The sequence below is a fragment of the Colletotrichum scovillei genome (genome assembly GCF_011075155.1).
Source record: "Colletotrichum scovillei strain TJNH1 chromosome Unknown Contig00005, whole genome shotgun sequence".
Taxonomy (NCBI): Eukaryota; Fungi; Ascomycota; class Sordariomycetes; order Glomerellales; family Glomerellaceae; genus Colletotrichum; species Colletotrichum scovillei.
The window spans coordinates 482992-507453 of NW_023336263.1; the positions used below are offsets into that span (position 1 = coordinate 482992).

Sequence of the window (24462 nt, forward strand, 5' to 3'; positions counted from 1 at the left end):
ACAGGTTTCTAACCCTTTCATCTCAGTTCATGAGAGCGCAAGACTATCATAACTTCTCCACATGCCTCTTCATGCTTAACTCAGTAGTTAACAGTACTTCGGTTTCCGTGAGCTCTCCAAGCTCAACGTCAGGCACCTCAAAATATCGCCCAATATTCCGAAATTCGAAGGGTATCTCGATCATTCAGCTTTGTTACAAGGCTTGATCCGACTTGTGTAGATCGGAAGTGCATCATCGCCATCTCACCAAGCGGCAGACGATTTAAACAAGGGTGTCCACATTTCGCTCCACGACTACCCGATTTCACCGTGCCCGAACTATCGCCTCATCATACAGGTGGGCAGAATCAAAATGTCTTTCTGAGGACGAAAGGCCAGAAGTTCTCACACCCGTGGAGTCTGTGGCGCCCGATTTGGAGATTCAGAACAATAACATACTCGTCGTCAAGGGAATATAGTACGACCACGTCAACCATGTTAGCAACGCTAGATAAGTCAAACCCCCCACTTCCTGGCACCCCCCTGTTTCTGGCACCCACAAAAACGATGGGATCACAACCCAACCTCCTCATTACTATTAACTATTGATCCTCAACCACACCCACTACAATACAACTGCCAGCCTCACTAGGGCATTCAGAGTCGCTGGATTCAGCCGTAATAACCTCCTTTTCACCCGCTTCGATTTGAGCCCGATGGATATCCCTGATGTTCGCAAACTTCGTGTTGGGATCGATCTGAACAGTCTTCCTCTTCCTAACTGCAGCGTTGGTAACTTGAGCCCTCAGGTGAGCCAGCTGCTGCTGGGCAGCTGCCAGTTGCCAGGCCTGCTCTGTGAAGCCTTTTTCACCTTCCTGAACAGCAGCCGTTGAGTGCTGGTATCATTGTCGAGTTGTGTAAGTGCAGTTGACCGCTGAGCTCTGCCAGCTTCCTGGGTGTCGACCAGACCACTGCAGAGGAAGCAGAATCCCATGGCTCAACAGGGGTAGTTTGTTGACCATTATGGCATCGCTTTTTGCCCCGACTGGTTGGTTTGGTGTGGTGGGCTTAGCAGAAGGCTCAGGTAATACCATAGGGTTCATCAGGGGCTTAACCATCGCTACAGGGTGTAGACCAGTCCACTTCCAACCACTTCTGATGTTCGAGACTGATAGACCAGCAAGTCGAGCCTTCTGGTAACAGTCCAGGAAGTTCCTTTTACCTATAATGGTAGAGTCGTTCCATTGAGACAAGTAACCGAGCTCCTTCCGATAGGCTGACTTAACAGGGCTGAAGACAGACTGGTCAAGTGGCTGGAGGACATGAGAGGAGTGTGGTGGTAAGAACAGTAAATGGATATTGTTAATATAGCAATTCCACATGAAGTCTGTCGTCGTATGACTCCCATGCCCATCCACAATCAACAGTCGAGCCTCGCCCTCAGCCTCGGGCATAGTCTGTGGGATAAACACCTTCTCTAACCATTCAATGGCAGTTAAGTCTGTAGTCCAGCCATTATCTGTTGCTGTAAACTCCCACCCATCGTATGGAACCAGATGTAATGGAAACCACTGTTGTTGGACCGTCTTCCCTTGAAAATGATAAGAGGACGAAGTGCCCTACCCAAGGCTGAGATACACTCAATGATAGAGACCCATGCCCTCGACCCAGGTTGTTTCTTGCGAACAGACGTCGTCTCAGCCATGCCCAGCACTAACCCATTAGCTCCTGACCCTCGAGGATGCCAGTCTCATCCATATTATATCTGTTGGCTGGTTTGATGTCCTTGATCTCAGGGATAGCAAGGAACTTAAACCAGTTCCTAATGACCTCAGTAGATGCCCCATTAACGCGTCTAGAATCGATGGAACGACTTCTCTGAACCTTAATGATAGGGTTCCTTCTCACGAAGGCATAGATCCAGCCTTTTCCTAATGGTTTGGTATCCCCAGCAGCAGCCAGAACTCGCTCTGCGAATTCCTTCACCTGTTGGTGCGTTGCGAGGCCCAGCGAAGCCTGAATGCGAACCCATTGTGCCAGCTTACTCTCCTGGTCAGGAGACAGCCTCTGCCAGTCAGCAAAAGCCACTTTCCTAGTCTGACCACCTTGGAGACGTAGTTGGAGGGTTGATCGTGGTATCCCATACTCCAATGAGGCTCTCTTTTGACTCTTGCCGTTTGAGATGTCCTCGAGAGCCTGACGAAGCTGATCTTCGGTATATTGAGGCATTAGATATAGAAGAAGGTATGTGCAAAAAATGAGCCCATTTGGACTCGAATTGAAAATGTTGTGATAAAAGGAGGTTGGGGGTGGGCATTGCGTTGTGGTGGATTTTCGCGTTTTTGTGGGTGCCAGAAACAGGGGGGTGCCGGGAAGTGGGGGGTTTGACTTATGTCATGATGGAAGAAAACATTGATACAGATCAGGACTTCAAAAGATACATCTTCGAACTCCTCAACTTCAAGTACGGAATTTGAGATGAGCGTAGAGCTGAAATTACAAGGGTCAGTGTATCTTTCATGTGACTGGACTTATCTTTTTCCTTCTCTTTTCTTCCTTTTTTTGTTTCCCCTTCTGGTTGTAAAAAGACAATATACGTATTTATTGACTTCCTTACTCTATGTTGTTTTGAAGAAGGGGAAGAAGACGAGCTGAGTTCATCAGACGAATAACCTGTAGAGATACCTTTTACATGCACCCTCTATTGCAAGCCTCCTCCGTAACACATACTGAGCTCCAGATTCCATGTGATACACGACTGCCCAGTAGCACAAGATGCCAGACAAAGCGCATCTGATTCCAACCTCCGGCAATATATAGGGCTTATCGACCGGCTTCTCGAAATGGAATCTGCGAGTTGACCGTTTCTTCCCGATGCTAGAAACTCGCGACCAAGATACCATGACGTACAGGCCAAATTTGCCAGTAGAGAGCAGCGTCAAGAGGCTTTCTATATCGGTTGCACGTTGGACTCCATCTGAGACCTGATGATCTGGGCCGGGGAAGCTGGTATCAGATCTGATATCGTCGAGCTCCTTGGAAGCCACCCTGAGACTCCACACACCCTACAAAAGTCGATGATAGGATGAATTGCGCTGAATTTTGTTGCTCGACTAAATTCATTCTATGGACTTGCGTGACTGCGCGGACCCGCCGAGTCTATATTGGAGTTAAGTCCCCGAGTTAAACAGATGAAAATTGGATCATACACAGCTTGAACTCGCTAGCCATTCTCAGGCCGGTGAATGGAGATCCGAACACATGCGAGTTTCTGGGTATCGCCATCGCATGAAACATGGTTGCTGACGTTCTGGGAATGGGGGAAAGTTATGTGCGTCGGTATTAGAGGAGGACAAGACACATCGAGGGACCACTTTGAGAAATCGTACCCCGAACCAACAGAAGAAGGGAGCTGCATGATAACGAGTCTCAAAATCATTTCGGAGGCTCAAAGAACTGATCCTGTTGAGTAAAATTATGAGACGGTTGGCTACCTGTCAGCATCCTGGGAGGTTGCTCTCGTGATACTTCTCAGGGTAAGGTACATCACACCAACCAACCAACCATGGATCGGGTTCACTCCGTTTGTGAGTCACACAGATGGCCAGACTAAACGGTAATAAGAAGCTGTGTAAGATGTATGAATCCTTCGACCCATCACCCCGTTCTCCCCCTCCCGAGTTCCTGGTTTTGTTCAATGAGGCAGTGAGGCTGAGTCCAAGGTGCAATTTGCTCGTTTGCTGCTGTTGGTGCCGTGTGGTCCGTGCCGCAGAGGGAAAATGCGGCGAAACGAGAATGGGAAAGAGCCAGGGGATGGAAGAAAGTACGCACGCGACCACCTGCCACAGCAACGGCGATTCACAGCAGCTTACTCCGTCTCACCTCATCAAAGTCTCACTCATCTCTCAATCTCATTCTCACTCTCACATTCACATTCACTTTCACTTTCACTCTCACTCTCGCACTCTTGTTCACTTCATCACTCAAAAGCTCGTCTCAAAACAACCAGAGCGGCTCCTGTTTCCCTGATTCATCATCACCATCATCATTCTTCCATCCCCCTACAAAAGGAGAGCCGCAACCGCACCCAGATGACTGAGGGATCGCCAAGCTAAACCACCCACACCAACCAAGCATTCAAAAGGTCCATGATGCTGCAGCGTGCATACCGCCCCAATGCCGGGGCCTCCCTACGGTTCCACGCCCCCGCGCGTACCATCCGCTCTTCGGCTCCGCGTTGGACGCGTCCAAACTCGAGTAGCACCGGCCCGTCACCAAGCTCCTCCTCCAACTTACCAAAGTACGCACTCGGAGCTGCTAGCGTCGCCGCCGGCTGGTTCATCGCCGATGTGGTGCGAGATCGCGGAAATGGCAAGGCCACCAGCATCCCTTCGAGCCTGAAGCCTGGCACTCTTCCCAGCCTGGGATCCGGACCCGTTGACTTGGATGCCCTGGCCAAGACACCGGTTGATGGGGGCAGCTTCGAGACTGCGGATGCGAAGCTCCGTGAGGATGTCTTTGTGGGATCTTTCACTGCTGAGGGCAAGCACACCCACGTCCACGCCGCGAGAGTCGCGAGCAACCACCCTGTCGAGGACGTCATGACATTCTCCCTTGGCCCGGGTGTTGGGAAATCAGAGACATTGTTCAACGGCGTCTACGATGGTCATGCGTGAGTCTCGATGTCATCCCCCCCTCTCAAATGCTGCTGGTACTAACTGAAGTAGCGGATGGGCAACCTCGTTACTGCTCAAGAGCGCCCTCATCCCTTCCGTGTCCTCCTCTATCGCCCAACTCAGCCGTGGCACCGAAGACGCAGCAGTTGAAACAGCCATCGTCAAGGCTTTCACCAACCTCGACGACCTCATCACATCCAATGCCCAAAAGGCCATAGCCGGCCTGAAATCCGGCGCAGTCGAGCCCGCCGACTCCAAGGTCATCGCCGCCATCGCCCCCGCCATCGCAGGCTCCTGCGCCCTCCTCTCCATTTTCGACCCAGCCACCTCGACCCTTCGCGTCGCCTGTACCGGTGACTCTCGCGCCGTCATGGGCTCCATCGCCCCCGGCGCGACCTCGTACTCGGCGCGCGCCCTCTCCAAGGACCAGACGGGCCACAACAAGGATGAGTTTGACCGCATCGCCAAGGAGCACCCGGGCGAGGAGGCGGATATGATCGACACCAAGAGCGGCCGGCTCTTCGGCATCGCCATCACCCGCGCATTTGGCGACCACCGCTGGAAGTGGACCGCGGACGCCATCAAGGAAGCCCAGAACGACTTTTTCGGCACCGGTGTGCGGCCCAAGTACCTCACGCCGCCGTACATGACCGCCGCCCCCGTCGTGACCACTGTAACCGAAATCAAGGGCCCTGATTTTGTCATCCTTGCCTCCGACGGCCTATGGGACCATATTTCGTCCGAACACGCGGTGGAATGCGTATCGCGCTGGATCACGGCCAAGAAGGCCGGCGAGAAGACGCCGCAAGACAAGCTCGCCGTGACCCCGGGCGTCAAGAGCGAGTTCGACATGTCCGGGGGCTGGGCGAACTGGTACGCCAAGCCCGAGCACTTTGTCGTCGAAGACCTCGACAACGCGGCTGTGCATCTGATCAAGAACGCGCTGGGCGGTACGCGTCGGTCCCTCTTCACCGGCGTCACGCTCGCCTACCCGCCGTTGGCTAGGAACGTCAGGGATGATGTTACGGTTCAGGTCATCTTCTTCCAGGACCCGGCCAAGGAGGCCTAATGAGTCTGGGTTGCCTGCAAACATGCAGCGCGATTGAACATTTGCTCATCTTCCCGACTTCAGGGCACGGCGTTAGGTTTCTTGAGATTCAGGGGCGTTTCTTTAAACAGCTCAAATGCCATGCCATGGCCCATGACTCTGAGGAGTCCATGATACAGAGCGCATCATCATCAATCAACATCAACATCACTATTCATGATAGCAAAAACACGTAGAAAACTGATAAACCCCCGAAAAACAATACAATAACACTATCCATGGCAAAACAAAAATTTCCATATCCCCAGTGTCAGCCCGCCAAATCCCTGTGTCCAAGTACGTAGCATTCGGCACCGGTCGGCAGAATGACAATGGTAGTAGTCTCAACTCACTCACATATCAACTCATGTCACAGCAGTAACAATTACTTCAACCGGTAGATTGACGGGATAGGAAACTATGGAATGACAATCTCAAAACTGGGGCCCCGTATATGTGCCCTGAAGACTGCATTTCCATTTCTCATCGGCCGGGGCAGGAAATATGTAAACGCCAAGACGCCGCATCTTTGTCCGTCCCTCAACAATACAAAACCCTCAAATAAGGAGGAAATCATCATCGAAAAACTCCAAGGGTAACGCTCTAGCAATGCCAGCCTGCGGGGGCTTCTGGCAGTCGCAATTCTTGCAGTTCTTGCCATTCTCGCAGCAGCTCATAGGCTCCGTGATGATGAACTCTTCCGCAGGATCTTGGGCATCCTCGTAGCTGACACAGTCAAAGGTTTGGCCATCATCCTCCTGCTTGACGAGCCTGTGCACCATCCCTTGACTGGGGTCGGCGCCGGCATTGGACCAGTTGCGCTGTAAAGATTTGGTGTTAGCGAGGGAATACTGACATGGCGAACGGGAATAGAGTGTACTCACGGGGTCAATCACGGGGGAAAGAGGAGGACCCAGCGAGAATGGAGGAATCTCGCGATTGGCTTCGACCTCAGCTTCTGAAGCCTTCGACGCTTTTGACACCTCGGCCGCCTTGGCCACAGTCTCGGGCTCGAGTCGAACCTTGATAGAGACAGCGTCCCGCTCGATCTGCTCCTCCGCCTTGGCCGCGGTAGCAGAGATCCGACCCAACTCCTCCGAGATGGAATGGATCCCCTTCGTCGCCGAAAGCTGCCAGTTCTTGATCATCTCAATCATATCGGCATACCCCTGCTCAGGGTTGTACACAGGCTTAGACGAGACGTCGGAAGCCTCAATCTGCTGCTTCCTGGCTTCGTACTCTGCCTGCCGCTTCAGCTGTACCTGCTTCTGCTCCTCTCGCTTCTGTCTCTCCTTGAACTCGTACTCTTGTCGCTGCTTCTGCATGAGCTCGGCCTCGCGCTGTCTGACGCCACTCTGCAACGCTTCGAGCTCTTGCTTGCTCTTGAGCAGAGCTTCGTGGCGCTGCTGCTGCTTGAGCTTAAGCTCTTGTGATGCTTTCTTCCTCCGCTCGAGGTCTTGCTGCTGCTGCTGCTGCTGCTGCTGCTGCTTTTGTTGGAGCTGATGCTCCTCTCGCTGCTTCATCTTGAGCTGGTACTCTTCTCTCTGCCTCTGCTTGGCTTGCTCTTCCTGACGCTGAAGCTCTGCCTGCTTCTGCTGCAGCTTCTGCCTCTCCTCTTCTTGCCGCTTCTCCATCTTGAGGTTGCATTCTTGCTGCTTCTTCAACAGCAACTCGACGTAATCTTGCGTCTGTTGCTTCACCTGGAGCTTGTGCTCTTCTTGCTCTTGCTGCTGCTTCTGCTTGAGCTGGAACTCCTGACGCTGCTTCATCTCGAGCCGATGCTTCTCCAGCTGTCTCTGCTTGGCAAAGTCGTCCTGCCGCTGCAGTTCTTCCTGCCTCTGCTTCTGCTCAAGCTCGTACTGTTGCTGCTGCTTCATTTGGACCTCTCGCTCTAGGTGCCTGGTGATGCGCTCTTCCATTCGACCCCGTCTGCGCGCTCGCGCTTCCTTGTGCTCCAGCTTAAGCTGGTACTCTCTCTGCTGCTGCTGCTGCTGCTGTTGCTGCCGCTCGAACTCTTGTCGCTGCAGCTCTTTCCGTCTCAGCGCCTCCTTCTTCAACTCCTCTTCTTCTTGCGCCTTCTTCGCGAGGAGCTTCTGCTGCTGTAGTCGCTGACGAGCAGTCTCCGCTGCCTGTCGGAAATGCTCTTGACTGTTCAACGCGAACGCAGCTCCCTCGCGCTGCATATCTACGGCTGGCTGTTTCGAATTAGATTCCTTCTGGCGATGGTAATTTGCCATGTGGAACATCACCGCCGTCGTTACCTCACGCTTCTCGGCTTCGGTCTGCTCGGTAACCGGGTTGCGCGGGAGAGCCTGGCCGCCGGGCGCGAAGAAAGGTCCCAGACTTTGATTCTCCTGCTGAGGAGGAGGAGGAGGAGGAGGAGGCGGACTATGGCTCACCCGAGTCCCAGGGGTGCCCCTCTGGGCCTGTCCTGGCGCAACGGGAATATCCTGTATCATGGTCTCAAGGACGGACCGATGATAAGGACCAAAAAAAAGTGGGGAGCCCGTCTCTCCCTCCTCAGTTTTGGTCCTACAGTACGATTCGCAGGTCCTCACTGCTTCCTTGGGAGGCTCCATCTTCAGTCCTGTATCCGCATCCATCCAAACTCCGACCGGCTCACGCCGCTTAGAAGTAGAGCCGGGCCGCGTCTGACCCTCGGCCTCGCCCTGCCGCTCAGCCGAAGCTCGCTCCATATCCTGCAACAGCTCGAAAGTCTTGTCTGCACACTTGACCTTCTTCTTGCCGTGGGGTTGATCATGCCTGAAGACAGAATGGAGACCCGCCCCGGGACCGAAGGGACACTGCGAGGGATCTTTGCAGATGATATCGTCCGCGCGCACAGAGTACGATGCTTCTGAGCTGCGCGTGGGGCGGGCTGCCAATTGATGCAATTTACTACTTCTCCTGCCGGAGGGAGAGGGCGCATCAGGGGCGATATTTGCGCGAACCAATGCCGGTGGCGCGGGTGGTTGATTAGAACGCGTCGGCGATGCCATGTTAATGCTTCTCTTACTTGATGTACCAGTTAGTAAAGTATGATTATCAGACGAGGCAGTGACTGACCTCAGGGGCCTGATCTCCGGGTCCTGGCCCTCTCGTTTAAACGGGAGTGACAATGACATTGCGAGTGTAAAAGCTGAAAGCCTTGGTGAAGAAGGAGATGCTTAGAGGGATTCGATTCTGTGTTCTGGGCAAAGTTTTCAGGAGGAGAAAACTTCGGTGTGTGGCAGAAATATAAAGGGCAATAGAAATATTGGCAAAAAGGCTTACGACTGATGTCTAGGGTCCATTCATTAAAGTTGCTCTGTGTATCATGTATGGCCTCTTCAAGCATCCTTTCAGAATGCGCTCCACGTTGGGGTCAACGGGGCGTTGGTCACGAGAAAGGCATCAGGACACAAAGGTCGGGACTCGCCACGATTAGGAAAGAAAAACGGCCGTACATGTCCTCGCGTGCTCTCAGACGCGACGCGGTAAGGTAGTGTACGAAAAGCTCCAACATAAGTACAAAGGGTATCCGCAGAATCGCTTCCAAGCAAATTCCAAATCGCATTTCTTTCGTTCCATATCATAGCTCCGTTTTCTTTTTGTGTTCCAAGCTCCAAGTCTTTCTGATCCAAAGTCAGGCTGTGGGTAGAAGCAGAACTAGAGTCAGAAAGTTGAGCATCCAGGTCGTCGGACCGTGGATTGTTCTTGTGAAAAGACATCATAGATGCAACGGGAGGTCGTCATTCCTCGCCCTCTGGCCCGTCCCAGTCACTCTCGCCGTCAGAGTCGAGACCAGGATACTCGGACCCCTCATCCCTCAGTTTGGAGGTGGCCTGGGTGATGAACTTGCTGTCCGGCTTAAGGGCCGCATACAGGCTGGGGACCACAGGGACAAGGACTCTGTCAAGCCCTGCTGTAGTCATTGCCTTGATGAACTGCAGTTGAATGCCCGCCATCTGCCAAGCAAACTTTGTTTGGCGGTTGTAAAACATCTTGAATGTTGTGCTCCCACGCAGTAAAGCCCAGGTTGTGTGGTCCTCGCTCGCACACGTCTGCCTCAGTAAAGCCTCGGTCAGTGGCTCAAGCACACCATCTAGACGTGGTTGAATCGAGCGCCATTCTTCATATACTTCGAGTATGGCGCGATTCGTGTCGTCCTTGTCTTTGCTCGAGCCAACCTTTTCGCTCCAACTCTTTTTAGCACCTTCTAAGTCGGTCTTGAGATTTCGCAAAATCGTTTTCAACGCCGGGTTCTTCGTTGCAAGTTTTCCGAATTCTTCGTGAAGTTTGGTAAGGTCAGGATCCCATAGTTCCGCTATAAGCTCGTCTTCGCTAGCTTTGGTCGATCGAAGAGATCGCAGCTCATACCCAGATTCGTTCGACCTCGTGGACATTGACTTGTGGAACTTTGCCAGCTCCTTTTCAATGGCTGGCTTCGCCGCCACGAACCTTAAAATATCAATTATGTGGACTGGTGTCCCAGAATGTGACCAGCTTCCAGACTTGTAAGCGGGCTCTGGCAGCCCGTGAAATCGGTGACTGTCGAGCCGCTCTCGGCAGAACCTATGCCAATCTTCCGTCGTAAAGTCAAAGCCCTGTTTGGCCTGGTCAACAAGGTTGCCAAGGAGGGCGCTCAACCAGAGGGCGTAAGTGTTGTTCACGCTGTTGAGGTGGTAGCAAAGCCTCTCCTTGTACGCGGTTGCAATACCCAAGTAGCTAGGCTTCATGCTGAAGGCAATGCTGCGGTTGATCATTTCCGATATAGCCTTTTCGCCCTGCTCTTCAACAAGATCCGCAAAAGTTGTTTTGTCTTTCCTCAAGTAGCTTGATAAGTCGGGGCTTGGCGATACCTCTGCATTTTCAAAGTTTGACACAATTGCTGGCTCCCAGCAGACCCATGCCTTGTCGCCGTCATAGTCACCACCTGACAATTTGTCCGCAAGAGGGACGTTCCCTTTAGCTGAGAAAACAATGACATCTTTGAGAGCGTGTAGCTCCGGTTTGAATACAGCCTTCACCCTCTGAACATCGCTCACGAAGTGCACCGGAGAGCGAGCCACAAGAACGTCGCAACCATGGAGCATGGAGTCCGAAAAGGTCTCTGTCTGGAACTTTGACGAAAAGCATAAGTGCACTTCATCCTCTTCGAGTATGTTCCACATGTCGGCCACCATGAAGAAGTAGGCTGAGTTGGGCACCTGGATGCTCATCTTCTTCAGTAGGTTTTCGCACTTGGTTCGCCTTAGAGTCCAGGCAATCTCCTGAAGGTACTTCTGCTTCATTGGCTCGAATCCACCATCCAGAAGGAAGTTCATGGACTCTTCTGGTGACTCTGGAAGACCAGCCAAGAAAGGCACCCGTCCAAAGGTAAGCCGCTGCTTTCTCGTGGAAGAGTTTTCAACGTTCCATTTGCGGAACTCCAAGGGAGATTTCATGGCGCGCTTTTGCTCCTCCAGCGCACGACAAAGTTCGTCTTCAAGGATTTTGCCAATGGTGTTTTTCATCGCTTCTCTGTCTTTGGCTCGATCTTCGAGGACTGGAAGGAACTGGACGTTGAGGCTAGCAGATCGTGGCTCCATTGAATGAGCACGGATTTCGAGCGTGCGATGCTCCGGGTCAACATAGTCACAATCCCACTTCCGTTGAGACGGCCACGTCTCTATCCACAGGCTATCGTCGTCACCAAGGACGTCGATCATCCACATGCCCTTGGCAGGACCAAAGCGACCCTGAACAGCTGACGGAATATCACTTAGTCCAAGAACATCTCTGACTTTTCGAGCAAGTGCGCGAGACATGAGGCCGATCCCGTCGTTCATGACCATGCCGGTCGGCGAGAGCATGTCCTTTTTCTGGTGACGTATTTGATTGGGCTCGAGAACGACGACTGGCGTCGTTTTGCTTAATCCTGTGAAGCGGATCAGTAGACGTTCCAGACTGCAGACTTGTATGCGCCTCCCTTACCAAGCTGGATACGGGAGAACAACTTGAGAAGTGGCTGTTCCTTGTTGTGCTCGAATTGAAGAAGCCAGTTAAGCATCTCCCCAGTGCTGAGCTTGACCCTAAACTCCCGAGGGTTGTCATGAGAAGATTTTCCGAGAGGGAGAGCTACATGGAAGTTGTTGCCGTCCTCGGCAAAGAGACTGATTCTGTCTTGATAGACGGGCTTTGGCTCAGGGGCCATGCTCAGGTTTTTCGGTGGCCTCTTGTATCCGGCGTCTCTGGAGAAGAATGCCCGCCACTGCCTGCCTGCGAGGTAATGGCGCTTTGAAGAGAACCAATGGACGACCTCTTGTGACACTTCGGACTCTTTGATGGGTTCGTGCCACTCTTTGGGATTTGGGATCAAGAATTCGAGAAACCGATCGGAACCGAAATGTCGGTGCAGACGACAGCCCTGGTCCAAGGCGATGGGCTGCATCGACAGTGAGAACATGGGCCCCTTCTTCTTCGCTCGAGGAACTTGATCAAAACGAGCTGAGAAGACTACGTGCTGTCCTCGGACTGTGTTAAAGCCAGACATGGCAGCAGCCCAAGCGTCGGTACTAGGACGCTCAGGAAACGATTTGCCAGCGAAATCGGGGTGGGCTAAGAGAGACTTCCACAGTTGGTTGTAGTTGATCCACGATTCGTCATAGTCCATCATCACTTCTCCAAGGTCAACTTCACAGTGCACTGCGATGCGCGTCATTTCCCATGCGACAGCAAACGGCGCGCGGTTGAGCCAGCGAGGAAATCTGGCTGGTGAAAAGGTCAGTACTCCGTCTATTCAAAACCGTATCAACAGTGAGGCGGCGGCCTCAACGCCCCTTAGTGGAAGAACTTACGCCACGAAGCGTCAAGACGGGATCGGAGATCAACCGGCTCAGATCGTTTGAGGGGAGTGGAGACGGGCTCGCACAAGGATGGGTCTTGAAGACCAGCGATCTCTGGGTAGGCGATTGACTTCTTAGAAGGGCTGCCGAGTGGTTCGCGACTGAGATCTGCTGGTGTGCTACACCTTTTCTTTGCGGATTCTACTTCGTGTTCTGTGAAGGAGATGTTCAGTGCATCGAGATGACCGGAAGATGCCGGGAAAAGGTCCTGCGACTGTGAGGAAGTTGGTGCTTGATGCAGAAACTCGCGGCGCATCTCTTCTTCCTCAGGTGGAACTGGGACTGTCTCTTGGCTGCCCGGTAGTCGATCATCGGCCTTGGAAAAGAGTGACGTCCGACTTGTGCTCGCAGATGTCGTGCGGGAAACAGTCCCGTACACGCTTTGGCGCATCGAAGTCGAAGTATAGAGGGACGTATCGAAAGATGTGTTCATCCTCGGGGCCTCCCCAATGAACTGAGCCGGCATAGCTTCGGGTATTGCTGATCGAGATCGACTTGGAACTTTGTCCAGAGCATAGGAAATCACACCTTCTCTCTCCTCTTCCCGTAGGGGACTTCCCCTGGCTCTCTTGGGTGATTCGGCTTTGCTGTCTATTTCGGATCTCCTCTTTGACTTGCTTGATTCAGTGGAGGCGAAGACTGTTGGTCCGGTGTGATTCCGAGTCAATTTGCGTGCCTTGACCTGAGCATGAGCCTTCCACAATATGTCTTCGAGAAGTACCTGCAACTGGAATAATTGGCCGGGTGATTGAGCCTTGGGAGCCCCTCCAGGTTCGGCATCATCAAATCGGATCCACTTCTCACTGGCAGCTCTAGCTTCCATGTGAAAGGAAGTAAGAATATTGTCCAGCAAGTTGCTTTGGAAGCAATGGAATCGGATGCCACGGACAATCTTTTCGCTGCGGGCAAAAGCGGTGTCCTGTTCGGCGCGCTGCCGGGTCGACGACGGTGTAAGTGTCACATCGGGTATCTCGATGGCGAGGTTGTATTCTCGATTGAGCTTGTCAATGACATCTCTGACTGGGTCGGTTTGGGTAGGTTTCTTCGGGGTTCTCGGAGCTGACTGGGCGGTCTTCGTGTGCGGTGCCATGGTCGAATCGAGGAGCTTTGAGCGGAGAGGGAAGTCAGAATCCAAGTCCATGTCTACGCTTTGAGAGCATGCCTACTGGTGTGTATAGTGAGTAGACGGCATAGATTCGGCCTCATAGCCTATCGCTTGGTATTGCCAGTTATCCAAGAAGCATTGAGTAGAAGCAACGTTGTGCCATGTTGGTATTTGCAAGTCGGGGAAGAAAATGAAGGACTAAGAAGGCATTTCGCGTGTTGGTCGCAACGGCTCGGCGGGGTAAACGGTCAGTGAGGAAGGGAGGTCGCGAGCGAGAGAACGGGCGCAGCAGCAGAAGAAAAGCCACCAAACAAGGGTCGAAAGAGGGGGGAAAGAGAGCAAACACTTCGTATTGAAATGCAGCCCCCCGGCGTCGTCCTTGGGAGGAGGAGGAAGAGCGGCTGAAGATGAGGATCGCTGGGATGTCGCAGCTCGCAGGTCGCCGTCAGGAAGGGAGGATGAGGTACGAAGGTACTTGCATCACACTCACTGCAGGACGGGAAGGAGCGCAGAGTGGACCCTGCGGGAACTCAATGATTGGATGAGAAGCACGGACATCTCGGGACCGGCGCTTAGCCCGGAAGGGCCAGGAAACGGCTGGAAAATGACCAATCATCGCTGTCGAAGTGGATCTGGAAGATGTGATTCAGCACAGACCACCGGCGGGATCTAATGGGGCTAGCGCAGGGACGTACCTACAGCTCCCTTCCCTGCCGTCTGCTCGCAAACCAACGCCAACCAACACAACCATCACCGGAGAGCATCGACTTGATTTACCAACTTTACTTCATCCACTCGAGATATTGTTCCTCGTTCAGTGCAGCTTCCTACGATTTTACTACTAGCACGAGGCTTCGGGAAACTGCAGTTACCCACCATGAGTATTCAGGCAAGATTCGAGCGTCTCTTCAGCGAGTGCTGACGGGGTGTGATACACGACAGATGATCAGATCTTCATCGAATATATAGCCTACTCGTTGCGACAGCATTTCGAAAGCATCCAAAGAGTATTACATCAGATATACCAAGATCACTGCTGCCACTAGTAGGGGATGTCTCGGCAGATTCTCTTACGAAAGCTACCAAGATTTCTCAACTTCGGAGCACCGTGTTCAGCATCTAAAGGCGGCTTTCTATCTGTACTTCTGACGAATTCGATGTCGCTCCTGAGACTTCAAGGCTTTGTTCCTGCGCCAAGACCTGCGTGAATACCGATTCGACATCATGTTCATGGATCCAAACAGGCTCGACTCGATTCTTCATCCTCGCCCGCAAGCCATCATCGTTCTCCACCACAGCCAGCCTTTCGACCTTCTTCTTATTCGTCGAATGGACTGTATCAAGCACTCTATCCGTATGCGATTTCCGGGTCTTCTCATACAACTTCAACGCTCTCGCAACGTCTGCTGCCGACGGAAGCTCCGTAGCTGAAGGGGGAAATACGTGCTGGATCGACGCCGCAAAAGCCCAGGCGTCGTCGATCGCGAGACTTCCACCCGCAGCGAAAGCTCCGCCATGGGCATGCGCCGCATCGCCAGCGAATGTCACTCTATCCTGGCCCAGAACCCAGCTCTCTAGCCCGTGGGCAGAAGCGTTGGGATACACCTTCAATGAACCCGCAGGCGTCGCTTCGATGATTTCGCGCACCAGACGGTGCCACTCGCTGTAGTGCTTCTTGAGCAAGTCGATGTCGCTGCTAGTATTCCACACCGTGTCTTTATACAGGGCATCCGGGGCGTCAGGGTCGCTTTGGTGAGACGCGACGATGCAGAACAGATCTTTGCCGAGCTTCGACATGAACCACGTCCGATCGATCCCCCACCAGTGCTCCGCCTCGTCTGGAATATCGGGGATGTGAGACAGATGGGAGACGGGATACACCGCGCGAAATGCTGTCCAGCCGGTCCACTTTGACCGAGATGACGGGACGTAGAAGCTCCGCACTCCAGAGTGGATGCCGTCCGCGCCGAGGAGGATGTCTGCCGTGACGGCGGTGCCATCGACAAATGTGATCCTCAGCCTGCCTGTTGACTCTTCATTCTCGATGTTTTTGAAGGCCTTTTTGAGGTGAATGTAGGCAGGGTCGATGTGCTTGAGCAAAGCCTGCTGCAGATGCGGACGGTGGAATCTTGCTGTCTTATGGCGGGCCTCCACGCTTCCGTGGTGCTCATCAACCGAGACGATCTCGCCGGTCTTGTAATGGCTAATTCTATGGTCAGGTTCGGCCATCACACCTTATATCATTCACATACTCACCGGTAGATCATTGGATAACCCGACTTGTTGCGGAAAGCAATCGAATCGTCGAGAGCATTGTGAACACCCAGCTTCTCCAACGTACGCAGGCCATTCGGGCCCAGAGCAATGGACGCGCCGACTTCTCGAAGCTCTGTCGCCTTATCGTATATCTGAACGTTGATGCCCGGGTGCTCTTTCAACGCGATCGCAGCTGTCAAACCGGCGATACCCGCGCCGATGATGGCAACTTGAAGTTGCAGTGGCTGGCCTGTACTCCCCATTTCGTGGTTTCGAGTTCCCAAACAGAGTTCAAAGTTTACAAAACACTTCACCTGCACATCAGAGCTGCAGAAACCGGGTCATGCAACAACATTTATCAAAACACCCAAGTTCCCCGATAGTTGGCCGCCCACGGCTCCGGGTTGGAGATAACGACAGCCTCGGTGGGGTCGGGGCCGAGCCCGGCGTGACGCCATATCGCGCCGCGATGGTGATACCGCATCTGACACCCCGCAGCAACACCTTGATTTCGCAGTTGGTCGTGTTTGACTGGCACACTGGATTGTCGATTAAGAGCTTGCAGAATAAAGATTTTCTCCGTAGCCAATCCCATGGTTTAGCCTGGTCTCGCATCATCCCAGCCCACAATGAAGACACGCGAGTGGCATGTTTCGCTCCGATTTGGTAGCTACGCGTCGGGCTTTGTCCGACGTTGTATGCAGAGACGAGGCGGCGACCACTCCCCCGGGCCGGAAGTCGGGGTCAACCAGAATTCAACGACGGCCTTCGTTGTCACTTGTCTGAATCATTCTCCTACGGAAGCTTCCAGTGAGGTAGTCAGGTTCGGTCTAGTAGTATTCACGACATCCCAAAAGGCTCTCGGTATTTGAACAGCACAGCCGGCTTAATACACATTATCAACTTCATTCAGTCGCAGTGCTATGAAAGTCTTACTGCTCGATCATTCTGCTCATGTACATTGGCATGTTTGCACCATTAACAGGTGTCTAGGCTAATTTCGTCGCTCAATCAATACCTCCAGGCCATCTTGTACAACAAAAAACGTAGCACTTGCTCTCAACGGCTGGTCAGGATGCGCCAACTCGAACTTGAAGTCTCTGAAGAGACGCGGCACGACCTTGTTGATTTCCAATAGAGCTAGGTTCCGGCCGATACAAACATGGCTACCGCCACCGAACTGGACATCATCGTAAGCTTCGATAGCGCCAGAATAGCTTGGTCTACTCACTTGGAACATGTATCGCTCCATCCTCTTTGCTTCCTCGACATCTACCAGCCACCGCTCAGGGCGATAATCATCCGCATCTTCGCCGAAAGTGCGCTTATCGCGGTGCAAGACCCAGCCATTGACGGCCACCTGCGTGCCACCAGGGAAGAATCTGCCGTCGAGTTCGGCTCCTTCTGGTGGAACCACGCGGCTGATGTTGAGTCCTACGGCGGGCCGCACGCGCATAGCCTCTTTCAGGCATGCTTGAAAATACGGCAGCTCCTGGGCTTCTTTCCATGAGATGTTGCCAGTTGGAGGCATCGCTCCGGATTTGACGGCATCTTCGATTTCAGCAACCAGTCTTGCGTGGATATGTGGCGCCGAAAGGATGTGCCAAAAGAGTGATTGCATGGTCGAAGCTGTTGAGTCTGATCCAGCGAAGCTATTATACGTTCGTTAGTCCTAGGCATCGGCAACTCTCAGGCGTTGATCACACTTACATGGCGCCGTGGGCAACAGCAAAGACGTCTCCTTCGGTAAATTTCTCAGTGTCCTTCAGGTGTCCCTTGACCAGACTCGCTAGGAGATCTTGCCTTCCATCATCATTCCTCAGCTTGCCCTCGCTCTCCTTATCAAAAGGCCGTCTTCTCTCCATCTCACTCAAGGCAATTCGAGTGATGGGCGCATTCTTTGTATTCAGCGTTGGGAATAGCTTCCACAAAGGGTTCCGCCGCAAAAGCAAGTCAACCCACGGAACCTGGCCGACAATCCCATTATACGCCTGTGAGCGGTCGATAGTGGCGATGGCATCCTCCACGTCTTTGCCCTCCGCCAGGAAACCGAAGCTTCGGGAGAAAGCCACCTCTCCAAGCACGTCAAACGCAAAGTAGTGCAACCACGCCCCGAGATCAACACACTTGTCAGCCTTGTACTCCATTGGCTGCGACGTGAAGCCGGCGAGCTTAGTAACCAGCAGGTCGATGGTATCATCAATGAACGGGCTTAGCTGCTGCATCGCCGCCATGCTATACGGAACATTGGCGACCTTCTTCTTCCTCGCGTGGGCGTCCTCGTTGACCTCTGTGAAAATGTCTGGATTCTCCGGTGGTGGGAAGACACCGTAGAAAGCCGTCTTGTAGAACCGCTTCCCGGCGCTCAGGACGTGTCGCGCGGCCTCGGGCGAGGCGATGGAGACCTCGTTCGGCGCAATACGCACGACCGGGCCATATTTCCTGTGGAGAGCTATGTGGTCGAGGTGTGTACGTCGCGATGCGGTAGATAGGACTTTCCATAGACGGGTCGTTGAGGCGATAAACGGCCCGGGATATCGACGGAGCGGAGATAGGTAGCGGGTGCGGAAGACGTTGACTAACACAGCCAGAGGGAGCAGGATCGACCAGTACTGTCGGAGGAAGAGCCCGGCGACTTCGGTGTAAGTGTGACTGGCGTCATTCGGGTCTAATGCGTCTATTGGGGAGTCCATGGTTGGTTGGGATTTTAACGGACAAAGCTAGAATAGGCACGATCGAGATATCTAGGCCTTCTCAACCTTTACAAATTTACCGCGAATTCGAAAAACAAGATCACGACTCGGGCCCGTGATGAACGACTCACGCCAAGGTTGGACATCACGGATGGCACGACATAAATATCTTGTTTTCGTACTCCATGTACGTTATTCACGCCAGGCAAACCGCAAACCCGATCAACCATCTCGTACATAAATCCGTCCTACAAGCCCGTTCCGAAACCCAAAGACCTGACATCATCAAACCTTAGAATCACTGCTGGAAAATCACCACTCTCTCGCAACTCGAAATAACGTCGGCGACACAACTGGCGTCCGAGGAAAGCTTAAACGGCCAATGAAAGAACTGCCGACGCGAATTGGTCATTGCGAGCACGGGGAGCCTGGAGGTGGTGATGCGGGGAGGGCGGGCGATGCGGAGGTGGCTTTCGTCACCGGGTCATCCTGGGGAAGTTTAGCCAGAGATAGACTACGGAATTACGGAATTAGACGTCCACGCTGCCGGATGTGCAACTTTTGCGAGAACGATTCCAAGGGGAGAGGGCGTGATGCTGTCAGTCTGTGGTACTATAGGATTCAGATGCAGACCGGAGTGGATGTTATTTCTGGAATCAGTCGGCAGTACCGATAGACCTTTGATATCACATCGGCCTCGAGGGTGACAACGTGGCTAGAATGATAGTCACACAGGACCCGATGTTGCCAGCAATGTTTCCAAAACGAACGCAAAGGGGCAAGACAGTATTCCTGGAAGCCGCTGGGAGTCACCACTCGAACTTCAGATGGAACCTCCAGAGTTCCGCTGATCCAACTGGTGCCTATCGAGAGATCAGAGAACCGCCCGAAAGATATCAACATGAAAAGTATCAAAGACGGGCCGAACCCAAGACACCGGGTTGTGGGTTTACTTCTGCAAGGGGGACAAAAAAAGAGACGACTTTTTCCTTTATTGCCGTGACCGTTGGAACGCAGTCGAGTTCCCCAGATCGGCGGACACGCGGTGACGGAGCCTCAAGTTCGATCTAATCTCAACTACCGAGTCCGCCCTGCGCCCGCATTGCGGAGCAAATGGGTCCCACCCTTCATCACGGGGAGAGATTTTGACAGATCGGAAACTTCTCGGCAACGGGTCATGGCCAGGGCCCCTCCTCTCTTACGTGGTCTCCTGCGTAGACGCTCGGATTCTTCTCTTTGATCGATACTTGGGGGAGGGCAAAGATCGAGAAGAGGACACTGCGAATCGGGATTGGGTACTTGGCAGCGGGATCGTAGACAGAGACGAGACAGCCGCGGAAGAAGAAGAACAAAAAAGGATCCACAACCGGGAACTGCGGGAAGGTGGACGCGGAGGGATACCGGGCTCCCACTGCATCACCGGCCGGGTGATAGCCCGAGCTTCACTTACGCGGGGTGATTCGGGACGGGGAACGGGCGTACGACGTTATGGACGGGACTTATGGAGGTCACGGCATTTTCTGCTCGAGGTATGGGTTTCCACAAGGAGGTTGGGTTGATCGTTGTGAGCACTCACCAAAGCCTGAACTTTCCGAGTCAGGCTTCCCCGTTGAAAGCACAGGTCGTGTTCTTTTCCCTGCCGAGGAAACAGAGAGAGAATACGACGTCTGCTTTTGCTTTACGGATAACGTGGGAGAGAGAATACGACGGGCGACCTGTCGTCCGGCGCCAGCATGGTGTCTAGGCGTTCAACCAACCACCTACCCACGGGCTACGGAAACACGATCATCGATCCCTCTTTGGGGGAAAGCATGGCCCTTTGTGAGCTTCTTGACTCGCTAGTGTTGGAAATCTTGTGACACCAACGGCTGTGATTTGCCAGCTCGTTTCTTGAAGAGGTACGAACGAAACGTCTCTGAGTCGACTCGAGTCAACTGAGGTTTGACAGAGAACAAAAAGAGGTGTTCCCTCATGCCAAGTCTGGGAGCCGTGGTCACGTTGTGGTCACGGGCCGGATTAGTCCAGCGACGACTCGGATTAGTCCATACTGAATGAGTTGTACGGAAATAATTATCACCGCATCTCAATGATCTGAATCTCATGGCCAGGTCGAGAGCATTATCACAGCCCAGCCCCCTTGGGATATTGCGATGCGAATCATCCTGACTGCTACGCTATGTCGTCAGGGCTGTCCAGCGGTAACATCTCTGATTCGCCCGGGTAGCTTGGATATCCAAGAGGCTAGGATTGCAATCTGTCTTCGCTTATGATCACGAACCATCCGCGGGCTCTTCCGGCGATGAATATTGACCACGTTGAGGGAAGCCGTTAACGTTGCTGTCATTTATCAATGGTCGGGGGCCGCCCCGAGGGCCGAGTGACAATGGAGCCTGAAGGACGACGAGGTATGTATTCGTGGAGGGGCAGGGGAAAAGAAGAAGGCAGGGTCCCCCGCTCCAAGACGACAGCGGGCGTCCGAGCTGTCCGACACAGCCAAGAGCATGATATCCAAAGAAGCAGGAGGGGAGATGATCCGCGGCCAGACCCGGGGTCTGGCTGAACCTTGATTTTTCTGTGTGTAAAAAGTGTGGACTTTGAGTCTGTGAGCTACCAGCTTTGACGGACGAGAAATGCGGCCCCGCCAGCGAGGCGGCTTGAGTTTCGTGGGCTTGCCAAGGGCCCCGGGATGCTCCCAGAAACGTTCCGCCAGCGGCAGGGAGTTGCTAGAGCCAAGTTTGACTGAGCTCACCATAGTTAGAACACCCAGGGAGGGAAAGGTTAGAGGGCGTGGAGGGGTATGGCTTCTCATCCGGTTCGGTCTCTTTGAAAAGCCCTCCCCCTGCAGGGACGGTTTCCAACAGAGAGCCCTAAAATCTGGGGTTGAGTTGGAGGAGGAGTGGTGGTTCAGCTCGTAGGGCAGGCCACGGTACCGATTCGTAGAGCCTCTCTGTGGCTTGTTGATAATCAGAGAAAAAGGAAGCAGAGAGGTGTCGTTATGATACGATCCTGTGGAAAGGATGGGGCTGGACCTTCTCGCCATGGTAATATCTCTGCCCTAAACCTTGACGACGACCTTGAGTCTGCCCAGCGACTCGACTCTCTTCGGATGGGACCATGAAAGATGAACTACGCGACACTCGGGTTCCGCCCGAAAGTTTACATTGCATGTCTGATGCGCAAGAAGAAGTTCCAGTAGCTTCTTTTGTATAGCATAGGCACATGTTTCCTAATCTGTTTCTCTGCGAGTCAACAACCACGTTACAGCCCGAGCCCGTGAAACCCTGAGGCGTGAACATCTTGCCAAATCAAACTTGGGACGTTCTAGGGGCAAAAATGGGACATTTGGCAATCTCGATGGCTCATGGCTGAGGGCGCGCGCCAAGCCTCCACTGCCCACTCGTGATGGCGATACCTCGCCTCATTGACGCAGTAGTCCTAGAGTGAGAAGGGTCTGGAGCGGCGACAAAGATGCCGTTGTCTGCCTGCCAAGAAGAAAGATTTGGCGACGGTGCGACGCATCCCTTCCTGAATGCTCTCAGCAATGCCTAGGTCTAAGGTTGCCAAGCCGCAAGGCAAGGGGGCAACTCGGGGATACTGTCATTAGCAAAGGCTGAAGAGGAAAGGCGCGGCTGGCGCATGAGCCAAGCCAAGTCCAGAAAGCGGCATTCCGTTCCGATGCCATCTAATCGATACCCATGGTCGCCAAGGCTTAGGCCCCAATCGAGGTCGATTGTGAAGGGTTCTGAAGTTTCTGTCACCGTTTGTGAGGCTCCTTTGGCTTGATCACCGCGCGCGAACGTTGGACGGGGGAGGGGAGGGGAGGGGAGGAGAGGGAATTGCGTGGAGTCATTTTGCGTTTCGCCCAAACTTGATGCTTGGCTTAAGCTGGGAAGAACCAAGGACCTTGCCGTGCAAGCCGGTAAGTGCTACCACGAAGCTTTCAACTGACTGCTTGTCGCATTTTTCCCTAGCCCGGAGGCGCCTAGCGTCCTGGGGAGGGATTGTAAAGTGTGTTTAACAGATGCGGGCTAACGGGGTGGAAAGGCTAATAATATGGTTGATTTGACTGACTATTGAGACTGTCGGGTGTGTTGTCAGACTCGGTTGCAGACAATACGCAGTACGTTTGGTTGTCTACCTATCTGCTTACGTGCTTGACTTTGTCGACTTGTTTCTGTGAGATTATGTTGAGAATGAACAATCTCGTTCACTCCGGTGTGGTTGATCTAGACCTTGATGTCTTGGGTTTCTCGTCCCTGGAGTCTATTGTGCACGTTCTTTTTTGGGGGCTAAATCAGCATCTGCCGGGATAGGGGCTAATTATTCCTGGCCATCATTGTCTCCCATTGAGGCACATGGGAAAGGTGCAGTGCAGATCGAGACGGAGAGAGGAGATTGAGGCCATAGTGTCGGGCGCGGTATCTGGCCCCTCCCACGTGGGACAATCAAGGGAAGCAAATTGCCTCCGGTGGAGTTGTCCAGGATGACGACTCAGTTGTCGGCTTAGAAAGCGTGATCTCTCCAACTGTCCTGGCATGTGGCCATTTTAGCGGCATGTCATTGTTATGGACGAGGGCTCGACATCCATGTGCCCATCTTATTGCTTTGATAGATTCTTCCCAGACCAGAACGCAACACCAGACATCTTTGAGGCGTCTTGGAAGGTCATTAGATCATTGGGTAATGGTTAGCAATACCTCGCTTGTAGTCCTTGCAGGCTTGCAGTGGTTTGCATGTCCTTGAACCCTGGACTCTGGAGATGGGGATGGAGGGGGGATAAACCCGCTGCATAACCATCCTTGTATCCCACGGAATCACTGCGGACCTGCGGACTTGCAGGCCCCCTTCTCTACACTACACTCTGCTTGCTGCGACGAACCAGGACAAGCTTGGCGGCTAAAATAGGCTTGGGTCTGATTGATGAACGTGACGGGTGGGCGAGAGATGGGTATTTCTAGCCACCTGATACGGCAGACATTATCAATGCTAAGCCGTACATAGATGTTGAGACATAGGCTCCGCAGATCAGGAAATAATGACGACTTGCAGGATGGTACCAAGTATCCGTTCACCACAGAAGCTCAAGCAGCGTGCAGATTGCAGCGCCCCATGCCTGCAGGAACCTTTCCCCGGTGCCCGCAAGTCTGCAATACCTAGAGGCTAGTTCCCAGGAATAGAACATCTGTTGTTGAACGACACTTCGTCTCTGAGACACCAACCTCGTGCTGGTTCCTGATTTGCGTGCCAACATAGGACGCTCCAAGTCTCAACCAGTCTAGTCGTCAGGGACACCGAAACAAGTGGCACAGAAACAAAAAGAAGCCGGAACAGTCCATATCTCGCTCTGTGCCCATGGGCTCATTCCCACGGTGCCACCCCGCGCCATCTCTCAGCTCCTCCCAGCTCTGCCCCAGTTCTGTCACTTTGAACCGGGACGCGGGCCCCCGGGAGCTAGCCCCAAGACGCCAAAGCCAGGGTCTCGATCAACCCGGCCACTATCTTGTTTGCGCAAATGCTCAGAAGCAGGCCAGGTCGAGGGCTGGGAGTACCGGTACGAAGTACAAGTAAGCGTACTTGTGAGTTGTGCGAATACCTATCGAGCGTTGTTTCCAACTTCACTAGGCTCGCAACACTCACTGCACGTTCATCTTCAGCCTGTCTGCCAGGGCAGATGACACACTTTGGTTCTGGTTTGAGCACAAGCGCACGAATCGTGCTAGAGTCTGAGAGGCACATCAGAGTGCGCAAGAGACGGTAGAAATAAGTTAGACAGCAAGGCGGTTCGTGCTCTCCATGCACA

At 53.2% G+C, this 24462-nt stretch overlaps 6 protein-coding genes across 6 annotated transcripts; 1 reads left to right on the forward strand and 5 right to left on the reverse strand.

The window, feature by feature from the left end:
* Positions 1–1910: 1910 nt before the first annotated feature.
* HER10_EVM0004878 (uncharacterized protein) lies at positions 1911–2208 on the reverse strand (the record flags this gene model as incomplete). The annotated part of the gene is made up of 2 exons (XM_035474507.1): positions 1911–1943; positions 2008–2208. The coding sequence occupies 2 exons, from the start codon at positions 2206–2208 to the stop codon at positions 1911–1913; spliced, it is 234 nt and encodes a 77-aa protein (XP_035333953.1).
* A 1893-nt stretch (positions 2209–4101) lies between these two features.
* Positions 4102–5724, forward strand: HER10_EVM0006967 (protein phosphatase 2C; the record flags this gene model as incomplete). Its single annotated transcript, XM_035476535.1, has 2 exons — positions 4102–4651; positions 4707–5724. Exons 1-2 carry the CDS (start codon positions 4128–4130, stop codon positions 5722–5724), a joined length of 1542 nt encoding a protein of 513 aa, XP_035334087.1. The 5' UTR covers positions 4102–4127.
* A 575-nt stretch (positions 5725–6299) lies between these two features.
* Positions 6300–8867, reverse strand: HER10_EVM0003093 (uncharacterized protein; the record flags this gene model as incomplete). Its single annotated transcript, XM_035472779.1, has 3 exons — positions 6300–6563; positions 6627–8757; positions 8809–8867. 3 exons carry the CDS (start codon positions 8865–8867, stop codon positions 6300–6302), a joined length of 2454 nt encoding a protein of 817 aa, XP_035333832.1.
* A 606-nt stretch (positions 8868–9473) lies between these two features.
* HER10_EVM0008915 (RNA-directed RNA polymerase) lies at positions 9474–13698 on the reverse strand (the record flags this gene model as incomplete). Its single annotated transcript, XM_035478420.1, has 3 exons — positions 9474–11641; positions 11698–12474; positions 12561–13698. 3 exons carry the CDS (start codon positions 13696–13698, stop codon positions 9474–9476), a joined length of 4083 nt encoding a protein of 1360 aa, XP_035334228.1.
* A 1134-nt stretch (positions 13699–14832) lies between these two features.
* Positions 14833–16232, reverse strand: HER10_EVM0012233 (uncharacterized protein; the record flags this gene model as incomplete). Its single annotated transcript, XM_035481631.1, has 2 exons — positions 14833–15916; positions 15970–16232. The coding sequence occupies 2 exons, from the start codon at positions 16230–16232 to the stop codon at positions 14833–14835; spliced, it is 1347 nt and encodes a 448-aa protein (XP_035334468.1).
* Positions 16233–16963: 731 nt separating this feature from the next.
* On the reverse strand, positions 16964–18662 carry HER10_EVM0006121 (benzoate 4-monooxygenase cytochrome P450; the record flags this gene model as incomplete). Its single annotated transcript, XM_035475716.1, has 3 exons — positions 16964–17149; positions 17201–17621; positions 17680–18662. 3 exons carry the CDS (start codon positions 18660–18662, stop codon positions 16964–16966), a joined length of 1590 nt encoding a protein of 529 aa, XP_035334032.1.
* Between the last annotated feature and the right edge of the window lie 5800 nt (positions 18663–24462).